General features: G+C 36.1%; 1 protein-coding gene across 1 annotated transcript; it reads right to left on the bottom strand.

Moving 5' to 3' along the window:
* Positions 1-2,829: 2,829 nt before the first annotated feature.
* LOC125661342 (multiple epidermal growth factor-like domains protein 10) lies at positions 2,830-27,148 on the bottom strand. Its single transcript, XM_048893321.2, has 13 exons — positions 26,260-27,148; positions 25,580-25,816; positions 24,539-24,790; positions 24,285-24,422; positions 23,428-23,565; positions 19,318-19,458; positions 13,761-13,898; positions 9,767-9,907; positions 6,245-6,373; positions 5,471-5,489; positions 5,321-5,361; positions 4,706-4,727; positions 2,830-4,461 (listed from the first exon to the last, which is right to left on the bottom strand). Exons 1-13 carry the CDS (start codon positions 26,312-26,314, stop codon positions 4,368-4,370), a joined length of 1,545 nt encoding a protein of 514 aa, XP_048749278.2. The 5' UTR covers positions 26,315-27,148; the 3' UTR covers positions 2,830-4,367.
* Between the last annotated feature and the right edge of the window lie 848 nt (positions 27,149-27,996).

Genomic DNA, 27,996 nt, shown 5'->3' with positions numbered 1-27,996 from the left:
GTAAATATTAATCAATACTGACTGTAAATATTAATCAATACTGACTGTAAATATCAATCAATACTGACTGTAAATATTAATCATTACTGGCTGTAAATATATAAGTATAGCTAATACTGTCTGTGAATATATAAATACAATTCACACTTGATATACATAGAGGATATTGGAGCTGAATATGGAATTGATTTCAGTCGGAAATCGGGATTTGTATATACATGCATATAAATTTACTTTGCATTTTAACGATGAATACTAGTGCGAAGATGGATAATCTTTTATAATAGTTATTATTCAGATAAAAATGATTTGTTTGTCTTTTAAATTCGATAAGGGAATACATGATTGTTTCAATAAACATGGTAACTTACCAGGTTGACTGATGTAATATGCAATGATACCCGTACTGTACAGGAGGTAACGAACAGTAATCAATCTCATTACTCACATAAACAGTATAAAGTAGAGAGTTGGGCAAACACGGAGCCCTGGATATACCGCAGGTGGGACCAGGTGTCTAGGGGGAGTAAGTATCCCATGTCAACCAGTTACACCCACCGTGTACCCTCTATCTTGATCATGTAAACGGAGTTATCCGTAGTTGAAATCAGTATACCAAGAACAGCCTAACAATCGGTATGGGGCACTTCAGACAGCAGTTGACCATATGATAGGTTGTATTGGCAAATTCAATTGTAAAAACGACCATAGCATTTGCGAAATACATGTAAACTAGCTGAAAAAAGAAACTGCATTATTCAATATATGAAAAAATAAAAACAAGCATTCTTTTTTTGTAATACTGTTAACAAATGCATTCGTTACATTTCATAATTCATTAATGTTAACGCCGAATAACGTCAAGTTCAGCATACTCGAAAGACACTGGTATTCGAACTTGAATTAACAAAGTTAATAACGCTTGTGACCATTCCATTCACGTATGCTTGACAATGGTGCATCATTGATGCCACTAAGGTGTTCAGAAATGCTTGAGGAATGTTGCTCCAGATATTGATTAAAGCCTGGCCTAAATCAACAATGTCACTGGCTGATTTGGTAAACAGCGTAGACTTCGTTCCATTTCATCCCAGACGTGCTCGATCGGCGATGAATCGGAAGAAACAGCTGGTCAAGGCAAGCCATCGACATTCTGTTGAACAATGCAGTCCATGAGTACATGTGCAACATGTGGCCTCCCGTTGTCTTGCTGCAGAGTGATGTGATTTTGCTGTCTCTTTGTGAAAGGTATCACATGACGCTGAATAATTTCGTCTCGATAGAGTACGCCGGTGAGATTTCCATTGACAATTTGTAGAGGAGTCCTTCCACCTGCTGTTATTCTACCTCACACCATAACGCTACTTCTACGGAATTGTCGACGTTGCACAACACAAGCGTCCTGACATTGTTCCCCAACACGACAATACACTCTATCTGGATTCTTCGGTGAACATAATATTGGCCCAGTCCTCTATTTTGAATCGTAGATGTCGTCTGCACCATGTTAGTCTGGCGATATGATGACGTTGAAGCAGTATTAGGCGCACCCATGGACGTCTTGGTCTGATGTGCTCGCGGAGACGATTAAGCACAGTTCTTGGACTAATTGGTCGAAGTCTAGGATTGCTACGAGCAGTCAAACTTGCTGTCTGGAAACGATTTCTCAGATGCACAAGTATAATGTGGTTGGGTTGTCCAGTTGGCGGGACGTCACACGAGAACACCCAGAACGTGGTCAATTACATGTGTTACCAGATTGTTGGAAACGTTTCCATTATGACTGAATGGTGTTCCAAAGAACTTCAATGTGTCTTGCTACGATATTGTGTGTCATTCCAGCTTGAAGCATCCCAGCATCACGATTACGTTGGTTTTTGCTGAGTTCTGGCATGACAGAAGGGTAAATGTTGTCAAAACTAAAGTGCTTTCCTTAACAAATAATGTCCAAACCAACCTTTTACACTTCTTACTTCAAACAGTATTGAACAGTAAAACTCGTGCGTACGAACACTTCAATAAACAACATATGTTCACTAACCATGAAAAAGTTCGTGCATCTGAGTCGGGTGCTATCTGATATTGTTCAAAACCATCACCTTTATCGATTTTTTAGATTTTATAAATGTAAACAATAAATATAGAAAAAATTATACTAAATTGTATAATGCTAGTGTACATGGAAATTACTTTGAAGATGCCTGTCAACATTTAGATAGTGATATCAAGGAAGACACGGGACCTGTAGGGATGAATCCGTCTCAATTCTACCACAGACTAGTACAGCATTACTCTCGGAACTCCTAGTGTCTGGCACCACACCAATTTAAATACAAATTTATTTTGTATTTTGGCATTTGTTTGTTTCAAAATCCTCTATCGACAAATATTTAAAAAAAAACTACGAACTTCTTTTCATCACGTAACATTATCGTTATTTACTTATTCTTTAAAATGAGAAATCCATTTTCACATACGTTTTTCAGTAAGCTGATCTCAGTTCATAATCTTTGGAGAAAGTTGATTTCCTTTCTACCCAATGTAAAAACGTGCTCTGCCGTGTTGTGGTGAATTGGTAGTTTATCTGTAAACTTTTACGGATTTGACTATGGAAAGTCCAACATTGTGCAACTTAAGAATATTGTGTCGAATCGAAAGAAACTGGGTTTTTTTCTGCCTATGTAACATCTAGTTAGGAATGCCAACTTCCCTGTGTCAGTCCGTTGTCAAATGCTGTGTGATGTTGAACAGTGATTACCCGTGTTGTAAAACGTTTGATTTAAGTGGCAGATGATTTGCTATCATGGAATTTGAACAAGTCGAGTATTTTATTCCTTTATTACACCTCATAGGAAGGTACAAAACTGAAAATCTAAAGATACGAACAATGACGATGAGATTGGAATATTAAAAAAAAAACATCATGACAATATTGCCTTTATATTTGTGATAAAAATATCAATCAAAATTACTTTGAAATATGACACGATCTTCGCACAATATACAGTAGACGTTTAGAAAATCAGGAGTGTAACAAGTATTACCCAAATGGCTTTACATACAAAAAACTATTTCGGCAAACTCATGGTGAAGACTGAATATTGAACAATTTATGGGGATAATACATGCCCTACTTAGTGCAAAGTGAAGATAAGGAACAGTGATCAATCTCAAAACTCCTACAAGCAATACAAAATAGATAGTTGGGCAAACACGGACCCCTGGACACACCAGAGGTGGGACCAGGTGCCTAGGAGGAGTAAGCATCCCCTGTTGACCGGTCACACCCGCCGTGAGCCCCATATCCTAATCAGGTAAACGGAGTTATCCGCAGTCAAAATCAGTGTGCCAAGAACGGCTTAACAATCGGTATGAAACACGTCAGACAGCATTTGACCCAATGCGAGGTTGTATTGACGAACTAGATCGTTATAACGACCGTATAATTTGCGAAATGCTGATTTCAATCGAGACTGTTGAAATCCCTGTACCATCAACTTGTTTGTCAGTAGCTTGCCTCGATTTAAAAACTGACTATACCCAGAACAAGCTCTTGCATATCGACTGAAATATAAATACATCGAAACACAAAGACAAGCAATGCACGTCACAAAGGACTTTACAAGAGTCGAAAATATTATTGACCTTTGACTAGTCACTTCCGTCACTTGGAAATCTTGAATTTGTAATATTCAATTATTTGAAAAACATGTTTTCTCTTGCAATTGAAAACATAATTTTGAAAAGATGAAAATTACGAACAGCGATCGACCTCACAATTTCCACACTGGACATAAAATGACAGGGATCTCTGATACACCAGATGTATCAGGTATCAGGTAGGGTCAGATGCCTAGGAGAAGTAAAAACCACCTGTCAATCGGTGAAGCCCGTCGTGAGCCGTATATCTTGATTAAGTAAACGAAGTAAACCATAGTTAAAATCATTGTGCCAGGAACGGCCGTACATGAGGAACGAAACATGTCATATAGCATTTAACCCTATGATAGGTTGTTTTAGGAAGAAAGGCTGTTGTAATTTCCAAAATGTTGACTTTAAACGAGACTGTTGATACCCCTGTAACAGTATCGTATTTGTCAGTAGCCTGTCTTGATTTCAAAACTGACCATACGAAGAACACGTCCGTGTGTAGCAAACCATTTGAGAGACATGAAAAAAACATATCCTGACTGTGTTTAAGATTTTATCAAAATAAAGATTTCGATTCTGTTGAATGTATAGCATTATATTGAAATCCATTTATACTCACTAAAAATTTTCAATATGTTCTATGTGAAAGTTCACCAGAGAAAACTGAATACGGTGGAAATATATGCAAGGAAACAAAGTTAATTTATATCTTCGTCTTATATTTTTCCAGCACATTTGGTGTAATTGTGGAGTTCCTCGTACATGTTTGCCCTGTCGACGTAACCCAGTTCTGCATACGGAGATTCAACCCTGTTATAGAGAAATACACGAGAGGCAAATTTCAGTTGATGTCATTTTTTTTTTAATTACCGATTTATCCCATTGTGCATTAATTCAAATGATGAAATAATAATTTGATTTCTTTTTTGTAGTGTTTTGCATTGTAGTGTCAAGATATTGCCAAAAGGTGGGACAGCAAATAATGCAAGGTGGACTTGTTTATAAACCACCCGAACATTAACTTAATTCATTAAACAAATCAACACATACATACCCACTCGAACTGCTTGGTTTATCTGGAAAAAAATCGACTCCAAATTTAATGAGGATTATTTAAGGAATGACTTTAATTCTGGGGCAAGTTATACGAGTATCCGTATACAAAATCAGTATGCCAAGAACGGCCTAACAATCGGTATAAGCACATGAAGCAAGTAAAGCAACTAATCTGGAGCTTTGAAAGTAATTAAGAATATATAAATTTTATCAACCGACAAACAAATGAAGATCGATTTCCTTCCACATACGGATACAACGTAACGTGACGTGACGACGAGGAATGTTGTAAAATTATATCAAGTGTCAAAGTTTTGGAATATGATTCGCCGCGGTTTTCAGTATTACGTCATTTGACGTGAATTCAAGCATCGTTGGACATAACCATTTGAAAAGAAGGCAACAGCTACTGTACTAAAACAGAGTAAACAGAAAACAATGAAATGTCAATTTCATTATGTAACATAGCATGTTTAGATCTTTAATTGTATGTACTAATGCACATTTATCAACAACAGTCGCATACTAGCTCCAATGCAGTTATTTAAAGTGTGCAAAATCTATAAAACTGACTATATCGTGACAGGCGGGTTATTATTAAATACTGCCCCACCTGTATTATGATCAGTCCTTGGTTCACTTTTAGAGTTTTCTCTGAAATTGATAGTAAAAGATATATCAATAATAATAAACATGTATAAGCAACTCTTCATGCGCGTTTTAATTTAGAGAAATGATATACAAAATTGAACATAATAATTACCCTCTCTTTACGTTTTCGGCTGAAATAACAATACAGAAATGAATGACATGTATCAGCCAGACGTCTATATGATACACATGTTATGGATACCGAAAAGAAATGTATATTAATGTAAAATAATTGTAATGTGAGAACATTTTGAAGTTAATAAACACTAGTAGTATATCTTACAATACAACATTTGTAAAGAGGTTTGTAGATCGATGTTGTATTTATGTCTTCCAACTGATTTGAAACACGTGAACCTTTTATATGCATGATCAGCAGGCTACTGACAGATAAGTTGATGATACAATGATTCCAACAATGTCGTTTAAAGTCAGCATTTCGTAAATAAATTATTTGTAGCTATAATACGACCTGACGTTAATATGATCTGTTTCATAAATAGTATGGTATTCATACTGAATTTAACTACACGTCACGGTTCACCTGATTAGAGCATGGGGCTGATAGTGGATGTGACCGATCAACAGGGGATGCTTACTCCCCGTATGCACTTGATCCCTCCTCCGGTGCACCCAGTGGTCCATGTCTGCCCTGCTTTTTGTGATTTATCATTTTGTATTCTTCATAGCATTTTAAAGAATTTATCACTGTTCATTATAATTCCGTTTATCATAAAGTTCAGTTTCTTAGTTTGCTGTTAATATTTATTTTCAAAGTATGCTGCAGAAGTAGGCGACTCTGTCTTTTATTTCGAGTGCACAGTGATATATGAAATCGACATACATTTCCTGTAATATACATCTGTCTTAACTTGTTTTTACTCACGATGATTTCTCTTCCATATCAGGAAATTGATGACACTTCCGATGAACACTATGGCAATAGATACTACAAGACTTATGATGATGACGGTGTTGTCATCCGAACATCTTGTAGTGCATGATGTTAACTCTTCTGAAAATAAAGGTTATAAACTCGATCAGCAATACTTAATGTTAGGACGCAATATTCAACCTAAGCTTTAAGAGCTGCTGTGCGGTGGTAAATATTAAATTACGTCCTTTTAAATTGTCGGAAAAGATAATACCTCTAAAACTAAACCGTATGAAGAGCAAATTAAGACATTGATATATCGATAGCATGTTGTCTATTAACAAAGTTCACCTGCATCAGTGCAGTGAACTCGAAATCAAAGACACCAAAGAATCTTCCATATCTGCTTCATCTTGGATATTTCATTGAACCTAGATTTTATTGGCAAACTAACTAGTCAAATGTACGCCACGTAGCTAAGGCTTCCCGCAAAACAAAAGAAAATCACAACGCTGTTTAAAAATCGCATCTCGGTGCACATCATACTTTATGAATTCATAATAAAAATGTAGGTCAGGACGTACAGATCGGTACACTACTAACCAGACCCAATATTACAGAAAACAGTCCCAGAGCAGTCCCAGTAAACAATCAGAAAAACAGTCCCAGCAGTCCCAGTAGGCGGGGTTAAAACAACTAATGGGAGGAGCTAAACCGACAGTGAGATTATCAATAAACATTGTCGATAATTGCTGGAGTGCGTCAATGCGATAGTCGAAATCGAAGATAAATGACTTAAATTGCAACTAAAGAGAAAAACAATACATAATACATGAAAACAGCATATATTCAAAATACTTGTGGGGCACCTTTTCTTGGCTTTAGAACAACATGATAATTTATGAATACGTGAGAAAAAGATACATGCAGAGTTAATAAGTCTGATAACCACAATTTCACAACGTAAAATCAATTGACGTCCATGTTTTATCAGGCAATTTTGTTGTTGTTATTCATTATTATTATTTTTAATATTTCATATATGTAAAGTGTATCTTGGGTTCTGAAAATCATGTAGCATAGTTATATTTATTTCTTTACTGGGTTATTGAAATACGTGTGTTTAAATGATTTATTCACTTATCGTCTATATTAAACTAGCAAAAACTGCTTTCCACTTACATGTAAGTGTACATGTATTTTTAATTTGTAAATGGTTGGTTAGATATGGGTTACTTATTGCCATCATTGTAAAATTGTTTAATTTAACTACAACATTTAGATAGACTTAATTAATTGTGAAGATTCCAATCAAAGTGTATATGTACACTTGTTATTTTAACCTGAAATCTAAGGTACAGTGTTTGTAAAGTGCATGTTCCCGAATAGACGTGTTCAAAGCGTTACAGACGACAACATTTAACAATAATCGCTCTTTTCCTACTCACGGTAGCCCTGTTTGACACCTGTAAACACACGACGGCATCCCATATCCCCCGTCTCCATGGACACATTATACCTGAGTAGCTTTCCCCTTCAGATCGAAGCTGCCGACTCCATACACCATTTCCCCTCAAAAATCATCTATAGACTCGTCTATCAAATGAATGGTCAAATGGATTTCATTTTATCAAATATTCTGATATTCCTTGTCTGAATACTAGAACATTATCTTCACTGTTGATGGATTCGCGTATTTGGGAATTATTCAATCCATTATCTTTAATCAAAATTATCCGCCGCCGAAGGTAGGGAGATATTCTTGTTATTTTATTTCCATCCATTATTTTCTCAAATTCTCTAGTGAAAGTTTGTCAGTAAGCGGTGAAAGAACCTGAAGTGATTGTGTATATTTTGAATACACGATAGGCGAGACTTTCTTGTCAATCATAATAGCTCGTGATTCAATCACGCTTGATTGAATAAAGCAGTCTAAGAAAGCAGTACCGGGGACTGATGGGAGTGCTTTCTAGAGCAGTCCAAGGGCAGTCCCACGTTTTTAGAGAGCAGCCCCAGGGCAGTTTCCGGGACTGCTTTCCAGGACTGTTTGGGTGTCAGTTTGGGTCTGATTGGTACTGTAGTTGTATAACGACCTTATTGCATATGTTGTCGTTATTTACTAATTATATCAAGTATATTTGTTTTCAATATAATTTATTCCTCAATTTTTTACATCATCTTACTCGCTTATGTGACCTGGTCTACGTACGTCGCCATGCGTCGTTCATTAACAATTGAACCATTTTTTTAAATTTCCTCTTGATAACTACCCTTTTAATTCTTTTAAAATTTGGCATGAAACACCTTTGTGGTAAGGGAGACGTAAGCTAATACTTTCAGGACTCCTGCACCCATGCAGCAAAAGTGCGAGGTTAAAACTGACAAAATATGAACAGTTTTCAAACAATATCTTACATATAATTGCACATCTGTAAGAATATAAAACCAAATAGTTATGTTTCATAGATATTGTAAACTTTGTAATATCAGGGGAAATATTTAAATAACATCTTGATTGATGCTGAATTGGAACTACATATATATTTAGAAGAAGCAGGTACATATAACAGTTCACCAAAATTACAAATTGTATCATCATGGGGGTGGGGGATTTTGGTACCAGTGTTGTAACATATTTATAATAGTGATTATATGTGTCTTCAATTGAACATTCTCAACTTCGTCTTGATAAGTATCTACGGGGTAGATACTTGGATCCCATGTCAGGGTCTAACTTGGGATATAGTGTTTATGTATAAAGCATTTAAAATATTTTTCATGCAATTAAAAGTAAATGGGTATGAAGAAGGAACAGGTAGTCCTTTACCAATATTTTAACTATCATGACCCTGGAGGTAAAGGGTTTGGTTACAGGATGGGTCTGTAATCATCAGAGTGATTATCAATTTTATCAATTGCAAAACTTTGATTTTGCTGATACAGTCTCAAGATAAGACCCACACACCTTATAGGTAACCTGATTATTAGTTAAAAGTACCACTAGCGTCATGGTTATACAATATATACGTTTCCTCATGTACGAGTATATCAATGAAATAAATTATAATATTCCACAACAGTATAAAAGAATGTGTGCTCTTAAAACAAATGCTCAAGAAAGTATGCATACTGATGGGAAAAAATGTGCACATTATATAAGTTATCTTTACACTACATTACTATTGTGGACCCTAGAGGCAGTACCCAGGGGTTGCAAAATTCACAATTGTTGTAGATACCTTTCTGATTTTCCTGACTATGCATTTAGTTCCTATACATTTTCAGCAATAATTGAAAAATCTTATCTATGATAGCTATGTTATTTGTCCTTTTGACTTATCTTTAAAAACATTTGAAATCATTATTTTATTCCTGTGTATGTTGTTTCATCTTGAAGACAACTACATTCTTTTATTGTAAAATGGAATGTTACAAATATATTTGTAACAAAAAAAGATCTGATTGACACTTCCGCACAGAAGTTGTCGTTCAAACAGTTAAAACGGAAGGTTACATATTTCTGTATATGATTACCTGCACCGCAAAGAGGTCCGCTCCAACCCTCTATACAGCCATCGTCACATACCCCAGTGATCCCGTCACAACTACCATTTCTACCACAGTACACCGTACAGCTGTTCTCACAATTGATACCGAAATATCCACTGGTGCAATCTAGTGAAAAGAATTATTGACGCTTAAATGTTATAACTATAACACAATTTTAAATAACAATATATATGGCGCCCAGCGAAGTCATTCTCGCACCAGAGGGCGCGTTACGCAACCTTCACATACACCTCTGTCAACGCTTGGAATCACGTGACAATATAATCACATGATATAAACAATAATTTTCGTTTTTCCCTTCCCTTTAAAGGTTCTGGCAATAAGTGGTACATAAGGTTCCTTTCATAGCTCTATGGCACTTTAATGAGTACATATTTGCCATTTAGCTGTTTATCTCTTATTTTACAAGTTCTATCGTATTTTTACAACCTTTCTTACTTTTGATTCCATGTTTACATTTAAATCTACACCACGTGGATGCCCTGCATTCATACGCATATTACGAAGTAGTTCCAAATTTAGGACAAAAATCGGCGATTTTAAACAATTTACAGTAAGCATATATTCAATTGCACCAAAAACATTTCATAATATGATTAAATAATTAGTCCAAACATAGATGTAGAATATTAGAAACTTTTTACATGATTTCTGTAAAAAGCCGTTGACAGAGGTGTAGTGCGAGAAGCGCACGGAACTCTGGGTAGAGAATACCAACGAAGTGTGTAGATGTATGCGCGTTTAACCTTTTTTAAAAGTTTTCATTACAAGGCAAACGATTTATGCCTGAGTAACTCCATCAAATATCTCGCCTCTGGAGGTAAACTTTCTTTTTATAAATATACAGATCCTGAAGTGCACTGTTACATCACTTAAACCGTTCCGTTCCCGATAAGAACTGTTCCACTCCAGTATGAAATTGTTAAGTTCCCAGACAAAAGCGTTCCATTTCAATAACCAAACCGTTCCGTTTTCATCTGAAACTGTCCGTTCCTTTAAACATTTACTCCCTCCAACTGTTTGTCCCCGTATGTATGTAGTTATTGGGAACTCACGCGTCAAATATGTTATTTTAGGTCAACATGGCGCTTTGACAAGGAGGAAGAAGACTCGTTTTTGATTCAACACAATATTTAAAAGTTGTACGAGGTTGGGGATCTCTGCAGTTCATATCTTACAAGTTTACAGACAAATTACCAGTTCTTCACGATACGACAGAGCATGTTTTGGCTGGTAAACGACAAATTTATTTTCGTCAACAATGTGAACGGACATTAACTTACTGAAGAAAAACAATATGTGAAAATACATAGTTCATGTTGAACCCGATAAATAAATAAAAGGGGTATTGTTGATGGAAAAAAAATATGCAGATTCTTTTTCTTTTTTTTTTTGATAGTGGATATTGAAACTACTTCTTCGTCAGATCGGAAATGACGTACATGGGTATCTTTCTTCAAGTTTCGGAATAGGAAGAAGTCGCTAAGAGCTAGATCAGGCGAATTGGCAGGATGTGGTATTAATTCATACCCGTTTTGCCCTACAGCATCCATTAAAACTTTGCAAGCGTAGACTCTTGCATTGTCCTGTTGCAGCAAAACATCTTTAGAGAGTATACCTCAAGGCTTTTTTTCACGGATGGCGGTTCTCACCTGGTCTACCAAGTTTGCATGGTACACTCCAGTTATTGTACTTCTCTTGGATACAAAGTCCAACATAGTAACGTGTTTACGTCCCAAAATACTGTGGCCATCACCTTGCCAGCAGATGGTTGAGTGTTGAACTTCTTTGGCATCGGGAACCCAGGCCCTACCCACTGCCGACTCTGAGATTTATTATCTGACTCATAATAATGAATCCAAGTATCATCTACAGTCACCAGACGCAAAATTAATCTTTTAGCCGAGTTGAAACGAAGTTGAACTCGGCTATTAGTTTGATGATGCGGGCGGGCGGGCGGGCGTCAACAATTGGTTTTCGGATGATAATTCAAAAAGTGTAAAATTTAATAAAATGAAACCTTGATATATTGTTGGGTACCAGGTAAGGAAGACTCCAATCAATTTTGGAGAAAATGGTCAAAGATCAAGGTCACAGTGACCGAAAATGAACATTTCAGAAAAATTTGGTTTCCGGATGATAACTCAGAAAGTTTAAATCTGAATCAAATAATACTTAGAGATATTAGGTACCAGGTAAGGAAATCCCCTATTGATTTTGGAGAAAATAGGTCAAAGCTCAAGGTCACAGTAACCGAAAATATATTGAAGATTTCATAAAAAATTGGTTTCCGGATGATAACTCAATTTGTTTAATCCCAATCAAATGATACTTAAAGATATTGTTAAGTACGAAGTAAGGAATACCCCTATTGATTTTGGAGAAAATAGGTGAAAGGACAAGGTCACAGTGACCGAAAATAGATCTAAAATTCAAAAAATTTTGGTTTCAGGAGGATAACTCCAAAAAAATTAATTTGAATCAAATGAAACTTAGATATATTGTTGGATACCAGCACAGCAACGCCCCTATTGATTTTGGAGAAAAAAGGTCAACGGTCAAGGTCACAGTGACGGAAAATAGATTGAAAACTTCAGACAAATATGGTTTCTGGACAGTAACTGAAAAAGTTTAAAACTGAATCAAATGAAACTTGGTTATATTGTTGGATAGTAGGATAGGAAGACTCCCTATTGATTCTGGAGAAAAAAGATCAAGGTCACAGTCCTGAAAAAAGATTGACAATTTTAGAAATATCCGGATATGCATATTAACTCTAAAAGTTTAAATCGGAATATTCACAATTATAAATATGTCACATCATTCCTGACTTTACAATGTATTCCATGCAACTCGGCTCATGCAACCATGGGTGCATATATTGATTTTGTTTACCGAAAACGCTTCAACCAGGCGGTGCATATTGATGCTCTTGTTGCCATTTGCTCATCACTAAGGGATTTGGGAACTCAACGGGCTGTTAGCTTGCGCATGCCTAAACGATCATGTACGATTGTTGAAACGTTACCACGTGAAATGCCTAATGCCTGCACTATTTATTTCACCTGAATTCGCCAATCACAGTATACCAGGACCCGAACTTTCCTACACATTTCTTCGGTGCTGGCAACTAGTGGGCGTCCAGAACTGGCTTCATCTTCTAAAGACGTTCTACCGCGTTTGCATTCCCCTACGCAGAATTTAACCTGAGCATAAGATGGTTCAGAATACCCATAAACATCTACTAACTCACTGTGTATTTCTTTGTCTGCTTTACCTTTAAAATACCATTACCGAATTATAGCACGGTACTCAACTGTAAATGAGAAGCATGTCTTTGCATCGCTATCCATGTTTGACATTCAATATCGTATTAAAGAATGACTCGATATCTTACTCAAGTAAACGGAGTTATCTATAATCAAAATCAGTGCCAAAAAACGGTCACAAAATCGGTGTGAAACACGTCAGAGAACATTTTATCCAATGATAAGTGTATTGACAAACTAGATTGTTATAACAACCATACAATTTGCAAAATACTGATTTGAAAAAGTACCAAAATATCAGATCGACAGAATTTAAAATCGAGGTCAAACCGTGCGTTCCTATCTTCGACCAAACGTTCCATTATCGACAAAAAACCGTTCGTTTCCAATCTCAAAGCTCTACGTTCCAGATAAAAAAAAATTCGTTCTTGCTGAGAACGATTTCGCTTAAACCGTACCCAAACCGTCCAGCGTTCGTTCACAGTTCCTGTGATGTAGTGAAAGCCATTCAAAATATACAACATCTAATCCTTGGTGTATTAACGCTAGTAGCAATGCTAGTAATTACCCTCCAATGTTTTATTAGCATTGTCAATGTATTCATTCCTAAGGTCATATCGCTGTACTTGCTTTGGATATGTCTATTTGATACCGATTACATGTATACATAGAGTCACGTAAAAACTCACTCTCCTCACAGTGGCCTCCCTGATATCCGGAAGAACAGCCATTCAAGCACGTGCCGTTAATATGGTGACATTGTTTGTTGTTTAGACAGGGACCACATCTCTGTGTGCAGTCTGCGCCGTACATCCCACCGCCACATTCTGGAAGAAACCAACATATAAAAATAAACTATATAGAATATTTAAAGTCAGCATGAAAATCATAAAGATTTCATTCCTGAACGAAGGAAACGAATTATTTTAAAGGTACAATAGAATCATTATAAAAATAAAAAAAAAATATTATAAAACTATATTTTCATACCAAATACAACGAGGAAGAATTGTTTTAGCACAATAAAACTGATGTTTTCCCTTCCATATTCCATGGCTTTTTACAAACAGTTTAGGAATCATCTTCAATGTAGAAAAATAAGGCTTACGGTATATTACATTCGCCTATATGTACAGAAAATGTGTATGTGCTTCAAAAAAGGAACAATATTGAAAATATGGTAGTAGAGTAAACCTACCAACATACCAAATATCACATGCCTATGTCAAAGAACTATGGTCCGGACAACAGAAATGCCCCAAAAATTGTATTATTTGACAATTACATAAAAAGTCAAAGGCCATCAAAAATGACACAGGACATATTGTCGTATCATAGTATACCCACATACTAAATATCAAAGGCCTATTACAAAGACAAAAAACTTGTTACCCGGACAAACTTCGTATGAGAATCGGAAGAAGAAAAAGTGGGAAAAGGGAAAAGCGAAAGAAGTACACTAAAACAATATGTCCCACTTCTGGGAGGGGGCATAACAAGAGGTGGGGCAAATCCTCTAACAATGAGTGTCTATAAAACTTTATTTTGAAGTCCCGTAGTGGTCTTGAGTTTTGCCTCCCGAAATCGATAGGATGTTTCGTCTCCTGACAACAAAGTTACATGTGAAGTATGAAAAGTGAAGATAACGAACAGTGATTAATCTCAAAACTCTTATAAGCAATACAAAATAAACAGTTGGACAAAAACATAACTTGGATATACAAGAGGTGAGATCAGGTTCTTAGTAGGAGTACGCATCCTCTATCGAGGGTCACACCCGCCGTGACCCCTGTATCTTGATCAGGTAAACTTAGTTAATCCAGTCTTCCAAGAATCAAGTATCAAATCAAACGCACAAGAAGGTGGAATATAGATTTTCTTCACGCTTCTTATGTGAAGTGAATTAGAAACTTGAATTTTGAAGTCAAAATAAATAGGGTTATTCCGATCTTGATAATAAAGGTGTATGAGAAATATCAAACCAGGCACACAACAATAAATGTTTGTAAAACATATGTTCTCCATGGTACAACATTGAAAAAGTTCATACACATGCATCATTTAATTTATAGCAGTGTCAAACCATTTCAAATTATTGAGCTAATAATATATCCCTATGTCCAGAGTGGATTGACCATGTGACCTCAAAATCAATAGGGATAATCTACCCATTTTGCTATACCAGTATACAAAGTTTGGTGTCAATCAAGCACATTACTCTTAAAATATAGTATACAATATATTACCATGTCCAGTTTAACCCTGATCTTTGACCAGTTGACTTCAAAATCAATAGGGGTCATTTGCTCCTTAATATGTATCAGTATACCAAGTTTGATGTATGTTAAGCAAAGGGCTCTCCATACTTTGAACAGACAGTATATTGCTATGTCTAGTTTGACATTTGACCTTTGATCACGTGCCCTCAAAATACATAGGGGTCATCTCCTGAAGATGTAATAATGTACCAAGTTTGATGTATGTCAAACAAAGGATTTTCCAGATATTTAACGGACAATATTGTTCTATGTCCATTTTGACCCTTAACCTTTACTCATATGACCTCAGAATCAATAGGGGCCATCTTCTTATGAAGTTTGATGTCTATCAAGAAAAGGGTTCTTATTATATTGATTTGATAGTATATTCTTATGCCGAATATTATCCTTGACATTTGACCATGTGACCTCAAAATCAATAGGGGCCATGTACTTATGAAGATATAACAGTGTAACAAGTTTGATGTCTGTCAAGCAAAGTTTTTTGTAGATAATAAGCGGTCAGTATATTCCTCTGTCCAGTTTGACCCTTGCCTTTTAACCATGTGACCTCAAAATCAATAGGGGCATCTGCTAGATATGTACTAGTGTAACAAGTTTGATGTCTGTTGAGTAAAGGATTCTCCATATATATTCAACAGGCAGTATATTCCTCTGTCCAGTTTGACCCTTGACCTCAAAAATCCATAGGGGCCATTTACTTCTGAAGATACACCAGTGATGTCTGTCAAGCAAATAGTTCTCTAGAATTGAGCTGTCAATATATACCTATGTCTAGTTTGACCCTGTGACCTCAAAATCAATAGGGGGTCCGTGTTTGCACAATTCTCTATTTTGAGTTATGAGATTGATCACTGTTCGTTATATTCACCTTTCATTTAACCATCGATCATATATCTTTACAGGTGGGTAGTATGTTCCCGAGGATACGTGTCGCTCGATATGAATATAAATACTGACTGACACGTCGTCCAGTATGGGTCACATGCTCCAACAGTTTGGTTGGTGTCCCTTGGATTACTCTTCAAAACATAAAAGATTGGTCGTATGTAGTCAAATAATTATCAGCTTTGGTACAAAAATTAAAATACTTATACCCAAATTAAATATTGTCATGTTCTTTTAAGAAATATTGTTGATGATTCCTTTTCAGATCTCATGTCCTGGGTCTCCAAATGTTTCGTACAACAATGTAGAAATTAATTTAGTAGTAATCTCACCAGAAATATTTTCTGTACCAAAACTTTTGATAATTTGACTTGTAAATCATTTAACGTCTACAGTATTGGGTGTAATTTTAATTTATGTAGATGATCTTAAGTGTTTACAATAAAATGATATCGGGGCACATATTTCAAATAAATGATGGTCTTTACAAGCAGTTCAATTCACCGACCACTCCATCTTGTCAATGAAAGTCAGGATTTTGGGGACAATACCAATACACAAAAAGCCAAACATTAAGCACCCCTTTTCGTAGACAACGAGATGATAACTGGATCAGGACTTTAGGTACTGCATTTCCATATGGATGCAATGACCATGTATATGATGTGGAGAATTTGATAAGTCAACAAGGAAATAACATGAATGTGATGCGACTCTTTCTCAATATTAAAAGACGGAAACGCAGTCATGAACGTCGTTCATATAAATCACCAAATATAAATTATGTCACGTTTGATTCACTTTTACCTTCCGTCAACAGGCAATTAGGTCTACATCATATTCGCAAAAAACTTTACTCTGTTCCACTGAGAGTTTTACACACGTTATTTCAAGAGGCCACCGCTAGTCTATACTTGGATTTGTCAACACCTGAATATACACTTAACTCTATGATTATTGGTGTTGCCAATCACAGACTCTATAAACCACCACGGGTCATGGATGATATTCCTTCCAAATCACATTGCCAGTTCCTTAAGCTCAAATTCTCAAACAAAGGACTTGATGCCGTCAACATGATCAACATTCTTCGTTATAAAAGAGTTCAGTTGTGTATTTCAACTTATTTTAAGTTCAAGTTTACACACAGTGTTTCCTACAAATATGCATCTACTATTGTATCTAAACTTGTTGATTATAAACAAACTTTGTAGTACATAGATATATACCATCTTATACTTAATCCACCTACGTGTTCTTGTTCTTCATCTTCTTTCAGCTATACTGGTTATGTTCATAAAATTGAATTTCATATAACTTATTCGAAAAGTTCCTAAGTACAGAGAACCTCGGTCTTTAAATTGACGACAGAACTCCATCTCTGTTATGATTTCTGTCGAGGATTATACCAGACAATGGGCTAAATATGAAAAAGAAAAACTTGATACATTGTCAGAATGTATTAAAAGTATCAGAGGAATATTATGATATATTTTGGTTCCAGCTGACAAAGCGTGTAACAACATTATCTTTGTTTGTAAAGTTCATTGTTACAACTGCATTTTAATTCCATTTTTGCTAATCGTAATCATAATCCAACTGCCCTTTCAAAAGAAGAAATTCTATAAAACCATGTCTCAGTTTTAGATACATTTAATATCCCAGTCTGTGGGTCGGATACATATGAGTTACCGTGCCTATACTGAATTCCTAAAATTTATAAAATCTTTACAAACAATGATGCATGTTTTATTAAGCCACTATCTTTGCTCCTCCCGAAAATATTAACAGCTGGGAGGGAGAAACTACAAACGTAATGTGCGACTGCATATGCCAGAAGTGGTGTAAATCAATTGTGGATTCAAAAATATTCTAAAGAACTTAGTAAACTTGAATTTGCATAACTTTTCTCAAATCAACGACATTAAAACGTATGGATTTTCAAAACTTTAACGTCCCTTCCTCACGATAAATTAAAGACTAAACTTTTTTACATCATAGACAGTTCCTTCGTCAACAAATATGGAAAACGCAAACATTCTTATATAGTGCTCAGTCATCCAAAAAATGAATTTGTTAAACGCTACTCTGATTCCACGCACAAGTACTCGGAAGTTGAAATAAAACACTATGCTTGAGTTCCTCATGGACACTATGTTTGTGGTCTTTCGTGATCAAGTCTCCTAACAGTCTGTTGGAATCCCCATGGGAACGAACTGTGCTCCTTTGTTATTTAACCTGTTTTCATATTTCTGTGAAGCAGAATGTATTAAAAAAAATATGCATGAGAAGAAAAAACATCTTGCTGTGACCTTTAATTCGACAAATAGATTTATCAACGAGGTATTATCTATTAAAAATACTAATTTTCATTCAGATGTTGATTTGATATATCCCAGTGAACTCGAAATGAAGGACACCACATAGTCGTCCACTTCTACTTCATAATTGGATGTTTCACTCGCAACTCAACTTTGAGGAAAACGGGATGACTTCAGCCTCTACATCGTTAACTTCGCATTTTTATGCAGCAATATTCCAGTATCACCTACATATTGTATTTATGTCTTTCAACCGATTTGATACGCGAGAACTTGGTCTGCTTATGGTCATCTTTTTTAAATCGAAGCAGGCAACTGACAAACAAGTTGATGGCACAAGGGTTCCAACAGTATCGTTTAAAGTCAACATTTTGCATACTCTGTGGTCATTATAATGATCTAGTTTGCCAATACAACCTATCATTGGGTCAAATGCTGTTTGACGTGCTTTATACCGATTGTTAGGCCGTTCCTGGTACACTGATTTTGACTACGGACAACTCCGTTTACCTGATCAAGATGTAGGGCTCACGGTGGTTGTGACCGGTCTACAGGGGATGCTTACTTCCCCTAGGCACCTGATCCCACCTCTGATATATACAGGGATACTTGTTTGCCTAATTCTTTATTTTATATTGCTGATAGGAATTATGAGATTGATCACTGTTCGTTATATTCACCTTTCATTATCAAATAAAATATTTTTAAACACTGACCGCTAATTTGTTTTAATTAGATTCCCTCTGACATATATTTACCTTCCTGACAGGTTGGCATCTGCCATCCCGGTTTACAGTCCCCGTCACACTCCCCTGTGAATCTGTTGCAGTGGTGTGTCACTTTACAGTTCTCACTGCATCTCTGTCCGCAGTTCTTTCCATAAAAACCAGGTATACAGTCTATAAAGATATAATGTAAAGCAAAACCTTCTCTCGTTAAATGTCTCAATCTTACAAACATTCGTTCCTCGTTTTATTTGGCGGTACAAATATGGAAACAGTTGTTGGTACACAATCATTGTATGCATCTAATTTACAAATTCAACCTTTAGTAGATCATATGCTGCCTGGCGTACGTCATGCCAATTGTAAGACCGTTCTTTACATACTGATTTTGGCTACGGATTACTGTGATCAATATGCAGGGCTCATAACGGGTATGGTCGGTCAACAAAGGATGCTAACTCCTCCTGGGCATCTGCTTCGTTCTTTAGTGTGCCCAGGGGTCTGTTTGAAATACTCTTAAGGTTCTATTTATTATTGAAACAATGAGATTGATCATCATTAATTATCTTCACCTTCTTTATTCATCGAAAACCAGGCTATGCAAGATAGCTGATATGAAACAGTATATCCTTCTTGATTTCAAATAATTTCAACCGTTCCTAGCATTGCTATTCATAAACAATCCCTCTCTAGTAACATGTACAGTGTCACATATGGCTGGAATCAGACATCATCAATACAATAATAGTTTAATAGAACCTTGGAGTTTAAGATTGGGAAACTCCGATGGGATGACAAGATTTGAAATATTGAGAGAACATTTCCCTAAGTACTAAAGAGCAAGTCTTCTTCCAGAGGTTATCAATTTTTCGTTTATACTTAAATCCAAGAAAACTAACCACAAAACTGAAAAGTCAGAAACAGCCCCGCAATAAATCTGAAAATCGAAAGGGGTCTTCCTCTGCATAATCCCAGGATTGGATATACTTTAAACATATTTATTTCCATGGCGTCATCATTTTTTTATTTTGTCCGCGTGTATACAATCCTGCATAGTTTACATGAATTTAGATGTAGCCTACTAGCTTATGTAATTTATGTCTGCTGGTATAAGATTGCACGATTTCTGAGTGAAAGAAGATTTAACGAAAACAAGTATCGCTCGTAGAAGTGTACGATTAGAGTGACATAATGAAACTAGAGATTGTTTATGACAACAGATGTCTCCACAGTTCCCCAAACCTAAAGTGTTCCAAATGAAACTTCCTCCTTTTAATGTAATGCACGGTATGAAGGAGAACGCATCAGCTGGAACATACACATTATGAACTCCGATAAGCTACATATAAGGAATGAAAACAAAATAATTATAATAGGCTTTCCAGTATTGCTTTTAAATTCTGTGAAAATTTTCTTAATCAAACTCAAATTATTGTGTGTCGTAGAAAGTGGTACTATCCAATTAATGTTTTTAAAAATTATGTCCCACGGGGTTTTCTTGTCTGCCTAATGCAAGTTTCATGTGTAAATTTTATCTATGTTCGAGAAACTAAAACAATTGCGTGTCAGATATTATTAACGGAAATACAGACAAAATGAGTACTATTGGACACCCATCATACAACTGATTGATTGTGTGTTGTTAACGTCCTTGCAGATAATTTTTCACTCACATGGAGACGCCACCATTGCTCGTGAAGGGCTGCCAAAATTAGGCCTATGTCAGTGCGTATGTCCTTTAAGTAGGGAATGATCTTTATCATGCCAAACCTACTGTGACACGGGATCTATTTGTGATAATATTGATAGTTTCCAACCAAAACCTACATGACCCAGCGGAGATTCTTTAAGTATGTGGGAAAGTGAATGGTCCCATGTTTGAAGTAGAATTAATTTGGTTTTTCTTCTACACAGTGTTTAAATACCCTTGCATGGGACTCTGATGGGGTGTGGATTTAGTCAGAGTTAGAGAAAATATAGATAGGAATTGGCACATGCTTATCAAATTATAGCATACCAGCACCAGCATGTATGAATCACAGGCAATGTTTGGTCGTAAGCTACACACTAAATGCACATAAAAAGACATGCATCTAGATAAAAAAAAGAAATATGAGTTTTGATGAGCCTGTCATAACCAGACCTTGACTGATGTGCAAACGCGAGCCTCTGACTAGGAATTTTCAGGTAATTATCGTTTGATTACAAATAGGATGAGGATACGAAACTGCAAATACAGTTGCGATTTCCCATATTTATGTAACAATATTCCATTATCACCCGCATATGCTGTTTATATTTCTCATCTGAATCCATATGCGAGCGATTTTTCTGCGTATGGTCAGTTTTTAAATCGAGGCTACTGACAAACAAGTTGATGGTACAGGGATTTCAACAGTCTCGTTTAAAGTCAGCATTTGGCAAATTTTATGGTCGTCATAATGCTCTAGTTTGCCAATACAACTTATCGTCGGGTGAAATGCTTTCTGACGTGTTTCATACCGATTGTTAGGCCGTTCTTGGCACACTGGTTTTGACTACGGATAACTCCGTTTACCTGATGAGGATATAGGACTCACGGTTGGTATGACCGGTCGACAGGGAATGCTTACTTCTCCTAGGCACCTATCCCCACCTCTGGTATATTCAGGGGTCCATGTTTGCCCAAATATCTATTTTGTATTGCTGGTCGGAGACATGAGATTGCTCACTGTTTGTTATATTCACATTTCATAAGAATTAATTTCAAACAGTTACAATAAACAAATCCAATATAAGACAATCTTTTACATTATGTCAACATTTGAAATTTAGAAAGGAATCCAGTACCTACATGTCAAACGTAAAATGTCACACATACATGAGTTATCTTTTACAGTACATGCATTCTGTTAATCTAACATGACAATATTATAATAGAGATCGGAAATAATAAAAATATCAAAATATTCCAATTCACTTTTCACAGTAAGTTTACCTTGAGCAAATACACAAATGACTATTTTCCTCTTTTACAATAAATGTTAATGTATATTACAGAAACAGTACTCTTGAGTTACACAAACAATGGAAAGGTGTTCAACATAGAGTTTATATACATCCAAGTCAAACTCAACTAAATGGCATGCGGCACGAAGCCATGGTGTTAACCGGGTGTTGCTAAAACGTGGAACGGAAAACGAGACGGAATGGAAAACATTTTATGCAAGAATGTTATGAGATCAGCATTTTGTAAAATCAAAAGGCTCATTAGGAAGAAGGGAAGCAGAAATTACAGAGAAAACAGAGAGTCATCTTCAGAATCCACCGTTTCAAATTAATACTTCATAATAATACATTATTATGAATTTAAAGACGGTGGATTTTGTGGATAAATGTATACCAACAGGCGCTTTCTTAATATTTGACATAGCAAGTTTTAATAAAAAATATCAAGCAACCGCCTGTTGGTACTCCCCCCCCCACCCCCGATTGTAACAGTATTGTAGTGATACGTATTTGTGTATATGTATGTACTCGTAAATGGTCCTTGAACTGGTATGTCCTATTCCTACCCCTTGACCTGCAGCTCCAGTTCACTCAGCCCTCCCCACCTACCTGTCCAGCAGTCGACGATTTACCCCACACCTATGATGATGTGTCCCTATGTGTTATGTCTGATATTCAAGTTGCATGTCATTTGATGGAGCCCTGCTGAATTAAGGCAGGACATTGTTTGTATGTCCTGTGTTCGTTTGTCAGGTAATATATCGGTTACACGATAGAATGTTGTTTCACAAATGAACAAAAAAAAGATAGAATATAAACATACTGAAAAAGACTTGAATTATAATTTCAAATTATATTACTTTATTCTGGCTGCTCCCTTAAGAAAAGATCCCATGTGGCTACCCAAGGAATAAAAGGTACCCCCCATCCCCGTAAACAACATTGTAAAAGATGAAATAATGTTTAATACAATTTCCCCAAACATAGGCTTTTTAAATCGAACTTGTTTTTAATCGAAGTAGATATGTTTCAGATAACTGAATTCGAATTTAGTTCCACACCTGATAAAATATACATTTATGTATTGTTTTAAATCTTAATATCTTATATCAGAATCGTAAACCGTTCTATCAAAATCAATGTAAAGAAACGCACGTGTCTGACATTTCTCTCCCTCCACACCCTCGTTACATCTCTGTAAACACGTGCCGTTGACATGGTGACAGGTCTCTCCATCACTGCAGTTACCACATAGTGAAGAACACTCGGGTCCATATGTCTGCACATCACATGCTGCAAAATATGCCTAGATAGTTTATAATAATTGCATTATAATAAAAGTGTATGATATAAATGGTATCTGAACCCTATGTTTGACGATTATTTAAATGCATTTCACTGTTCAGTGGCCGTAAGCGCCGAGCATAGACCTAAATTTGAAGCGATTCACCGTTCTCAGTGACGTCTCCATATGAGTGAAAAATTCTCAAGCGAGACGTTAAGCAATATTTAATCAGGATACACTCAACCAATCATATCCTGTTCCTCTTGTTTAAAAATGTGCTCGTTATGTGTATACATCACAAATATTCAAGGATTGCAGATATTCCTCGACATTAAGAAATTTTCAACGGTTTTAAAACATCTCCAAAGAGCGCGAAATTGTTGTATAATTTCACTTGAAATGAAACTTGAATTGAAGAAAGGTGAATATAACGAACAGTGATCAATTTCATAACTAATATAACCAATACAAAATAGAGAGTTGGGCAAACACGGACCCATCCATGATAATACATCTGTTGTCGACTCCCTGAACGTAAACATCATATTTCCATTCAGTTTTGTTTTTTCTAACACTAAGCAGAGGATTACCGTTCTTGATAAGATATTGCCCTATAACACATTAAACCAAAAAAAAAACAAAAAAAAAAAAAAAAAAAAAAAAAAAAAAACAACCCCACAAAAAACAACTACGCTTTTCCTACCAATATTGATCAAAATATATATACCTTGACTACAGCGAGGACCTTGATATCCGGGAATGCAGTTCATGCAATATCCTCTAATGACGTCACACCATTTATCCTGACATCCGCCAGGACACGTTTGGTTGCAATTCTCTCCATAATATTTTGGGTCAGGACACCCTATTTAATGAAATTGAAAATATATATACATTAAGATATCTATTTCAACAATAATTGATGAGCACATCCCATTAATGAAACGAATATATGCCATTTTGTGTAAGTTTCGAACTTACCATAAACTTCCACTTCACACAGTTCATTGTATGCGTATTGTGAGTAATAACTAGGATAGGAGACACCCGGTGTCCGTTCGTTGTAGTATATAACATATCGTCCGTGAACAGAACAGCTTATTATCTGGTTCTCTATTGGTGTGCCGGTCACATTCTGTATCTCATGGAAACAAAGATGGCCGTCATGCTTTGTCGTAGTGTTGGACACGTAAAGGAAAAATCCGGCAAGTCTACTGGGGTACCTACCCGGACCTAAAATTACATGTTTAAATCAATTGGTTTTGTTAGAGTAAAACGTACTGCATTACTTTCATGAAAATAGAGTATCCACATTGTATGCACTATGTCATGAGCTTACATGATATGTTGCCAAATGCTGAATTAAATAACTAAGTGATTGAGCAGCGGCTCACTTTTGGAATTACTTGATACCTTTGATATAAAGCTGATCGTTGTTTGTTATTTTACATTTCTCATTGGGTATATTTTGCGTATATAACTTGCTTAATGTTAAGTACGTACTAACATACAGTGTGACAAATTCGGGCGAAGAGTAATCGATATATATTTTATCGTTAATGAAGCAGATGATTCGGCTGTTTTTCTTTCACACACAGGACCTCGATTGAAGTCAGCATTTCGCAAATTCTATGGTCGTTATAACGATCTAGTTCGTCAATACAACCTCGCATTGGGTCAAATGCTGTCTGACGTGTTTCATACCGATTGTTAAGCCGTTCTTGGCACACTGATTTGACTGCGGATAACTCCGTTTACCTGATCAGGATATAGGGCTCACGGCGGGTGTGACCGGTCAACAGGGGATGCTTACTCCTCCTAGGCACCTGATGCCACATCTGGTGTGTCCAGGGGTCCGTGTTTGCCCAACTATCTATTTTGTATTGCTTATAGGAGTTATGAGATTGATCAATGTTCGTTATCTTCACCTTGCACAATCGTCAGCTGTTTCTTATTAACTATTGTAAATATTGAGAACTTGAAATTACAGGAGCTCAAATCTTTTACATTCTGAACACTTACTGGGGTCCTTTTCTTTTCTGTAGTAGATGTCAATGTGACTGATGCTGACCACACTCCCCAGGTCCACTCTCCACGTCGCTGTTGTTTGACCTGGGCCCGAAATGGTGCATTGTTTTCCTCCTGCTGAGCGGTCTGTGTATAGTCCGTCCACAGCCTTCCCTGCCTCCCAGTCCTTATCAAAGGGTTCTTCAGGCCAGACATGTTCCTGCCATGCTGGTTTGTTTAATGCTAGGTTTTCTACCAAAAACAGACAGAATGATTTCAGTCACTCACACTTTGTTTTATATATACATGGTAAAAATTATTTACGATGACACTAATATACATAAGTTAAGAAAACGAATCTACATGTACACTCTTTAGAGTTGGGCAAAATTAAACATCCCAGTAGCTTTTATTTGAGGCTAAGCTATTATGTCATTCTGTATGATTTCAAGATAGACACAATAAGTAGGTAAATGTAACGTTTTATCCCCTAAAGATTACTTACATTGCTCCATTGGGATCACATTATATCATATTTTCAAATTATATTTTCGATAGAATTTACACTAATTATTCAGTCATCTATTGTGTTTTAAATACCTATATATGTATGGACAATGAAATAGTATTCTCGTATGCTTTGCAGATTTAATAACATATAACAAAAATGGGTGAACGAGTGAACTGAATTTTACCATACGCCTCTGTATAAATTATCAACAGCATACAATGGGCAGCGGCGCATGTCATTGTAAAATTTACCCTGGAAAAGAAGTTTTGTCCCCTGAAAATAAAATAGATACATTAATAGCATGGGAAGAACTTACATGCTGGCGTTAGTTCTAGTATGTGCATGCATTGTAAAAAAACAAAACAAAACAACAACATACAATTCAAACCCAATGTTTGCATGTGTTTCTTCTTTTCTTAATTGCTATGTAAATGTTACAATTCTGCCATCCGACGGACTTCTTTCACATTAGAAAAAATAATGTTTTAACATGAGTTGATAACCTGTCAAATGAAGGCATCTATAGTTATAGCTCGTTGAATATGAGTTGCAATGCCATGGGCGTGTTTGAGATTTAAATTGCATTCCTTGTTAGTACATTTGCCGTTGATACAGGAAAATGGATTGTTAAGCATTACGCACTGGGTACAAAACTTACAGAGCGCCAATGGGATTGTTGTGGATGAAAATTAATCAAATCGTACAGATCAGTTTGTTTTAGCAATAGTGATCTACAGACGCTGAGGCGTAATATTACACCAAAAGATTCGTTCCCTTCCGTTCTCAACTTCAATCATTGCATCCCCCACACCAAACAGTTCCGTTCTAGACGTCATAGGCTCTGTTAACGGTAAGTTCCCAAAAAAAAGTTTTCAATTATCATCTAAAACCTTTCATTTCCTACTGTATATAGTATAAACCTTTTGTTCCCACATTGTCATTCAGAACTCTTGCACTGTCACTGAGTCATTGTAGACAATATGCCGCTCGATAGGGATGAAGGATAACTGCTGATCTCGATTCGAAACATAATTTCACAGTTGCATATTCATGGATTTTAACAACTAAAATCCATAGATATCCGCAGACAGCCCACCGACTCGCGAATCTGACAGAGCATTAACTGCTTTGAATTTGGGAACCAAATTACGGGAAATGCTGTACTTGATTTCCAATAATTTGAGCTTTTTATTAAAAACTTGTATTCCCTCATATCATTCTACAGAAATCAATGTATTAACATTCAGTCTAATATTACCAGCTTACTATTTTTTTTAATTTCACTTTGAATGTTAATGAATCGCGCACCTTGATCCGCATCGTACACTGACCCGTCAATAAACATTTTCTTATATTTGCTTGGCACCTTTAAATACAACGGTATATGAAAATCGTCTAAGAAACATCGGTAAAATAGGAAATGCGATTTTGGTTTTTTTTTTCCATTCGCCATGATACTTGACTTTGAAACAAGATAAATTGTCAAGATCAGTAATATTTCAACAGGTTATTCATCCACGCGCTCGCGTATTCATATGCACCAAACGCTTTTTAAAAGAACTATTGTTGTCTTACGTCAATAAAAGATACGACGCACTTGTATACAAATACAAACAATTTAAGGTAGCGACAGACAGCGACCATGTGATCAGCAAACTTGTGCAACATGAATTCATTACTTGAAATGCCTCACACCGTCATAGAGTACTTGACAAAAAAAAAATGTGTTCTGAAAGTGTGTTGTGGCTGTGACTGACTCGATGATTGAGAGGGAAGGTCTGCCGTGTAGTTAAAGACGTTTAGAGTATTAATAGTATACGTCAATATGATAATGGTATATCAGATATTTCGTCCGTGGGGTACTTCCCACCAAACGAAATGTAAACCACCACGCATAGCTGCTTTACGTACACATGTTGTC

The sequence above is a fragment of the Ostrea edulis genome, chromosome 8, assembly GCF_947568905.1.
Source record: "Ostrea edulis chromosome 8, xbOstEdul1.1, whole genome shotgun sequence".
Taxonomy (NCBI): Eukaryota; Metazoa; Mollusca; class Bivalvia; order Ostreida; family Ostreidae; genus Ostrea; species Ostrea edulis.
The sequence above is the reverse complement of the archived record's forward strand: the minus strand, read 5'-3'. Positions and strand labels throughout refer to the sequence as shown.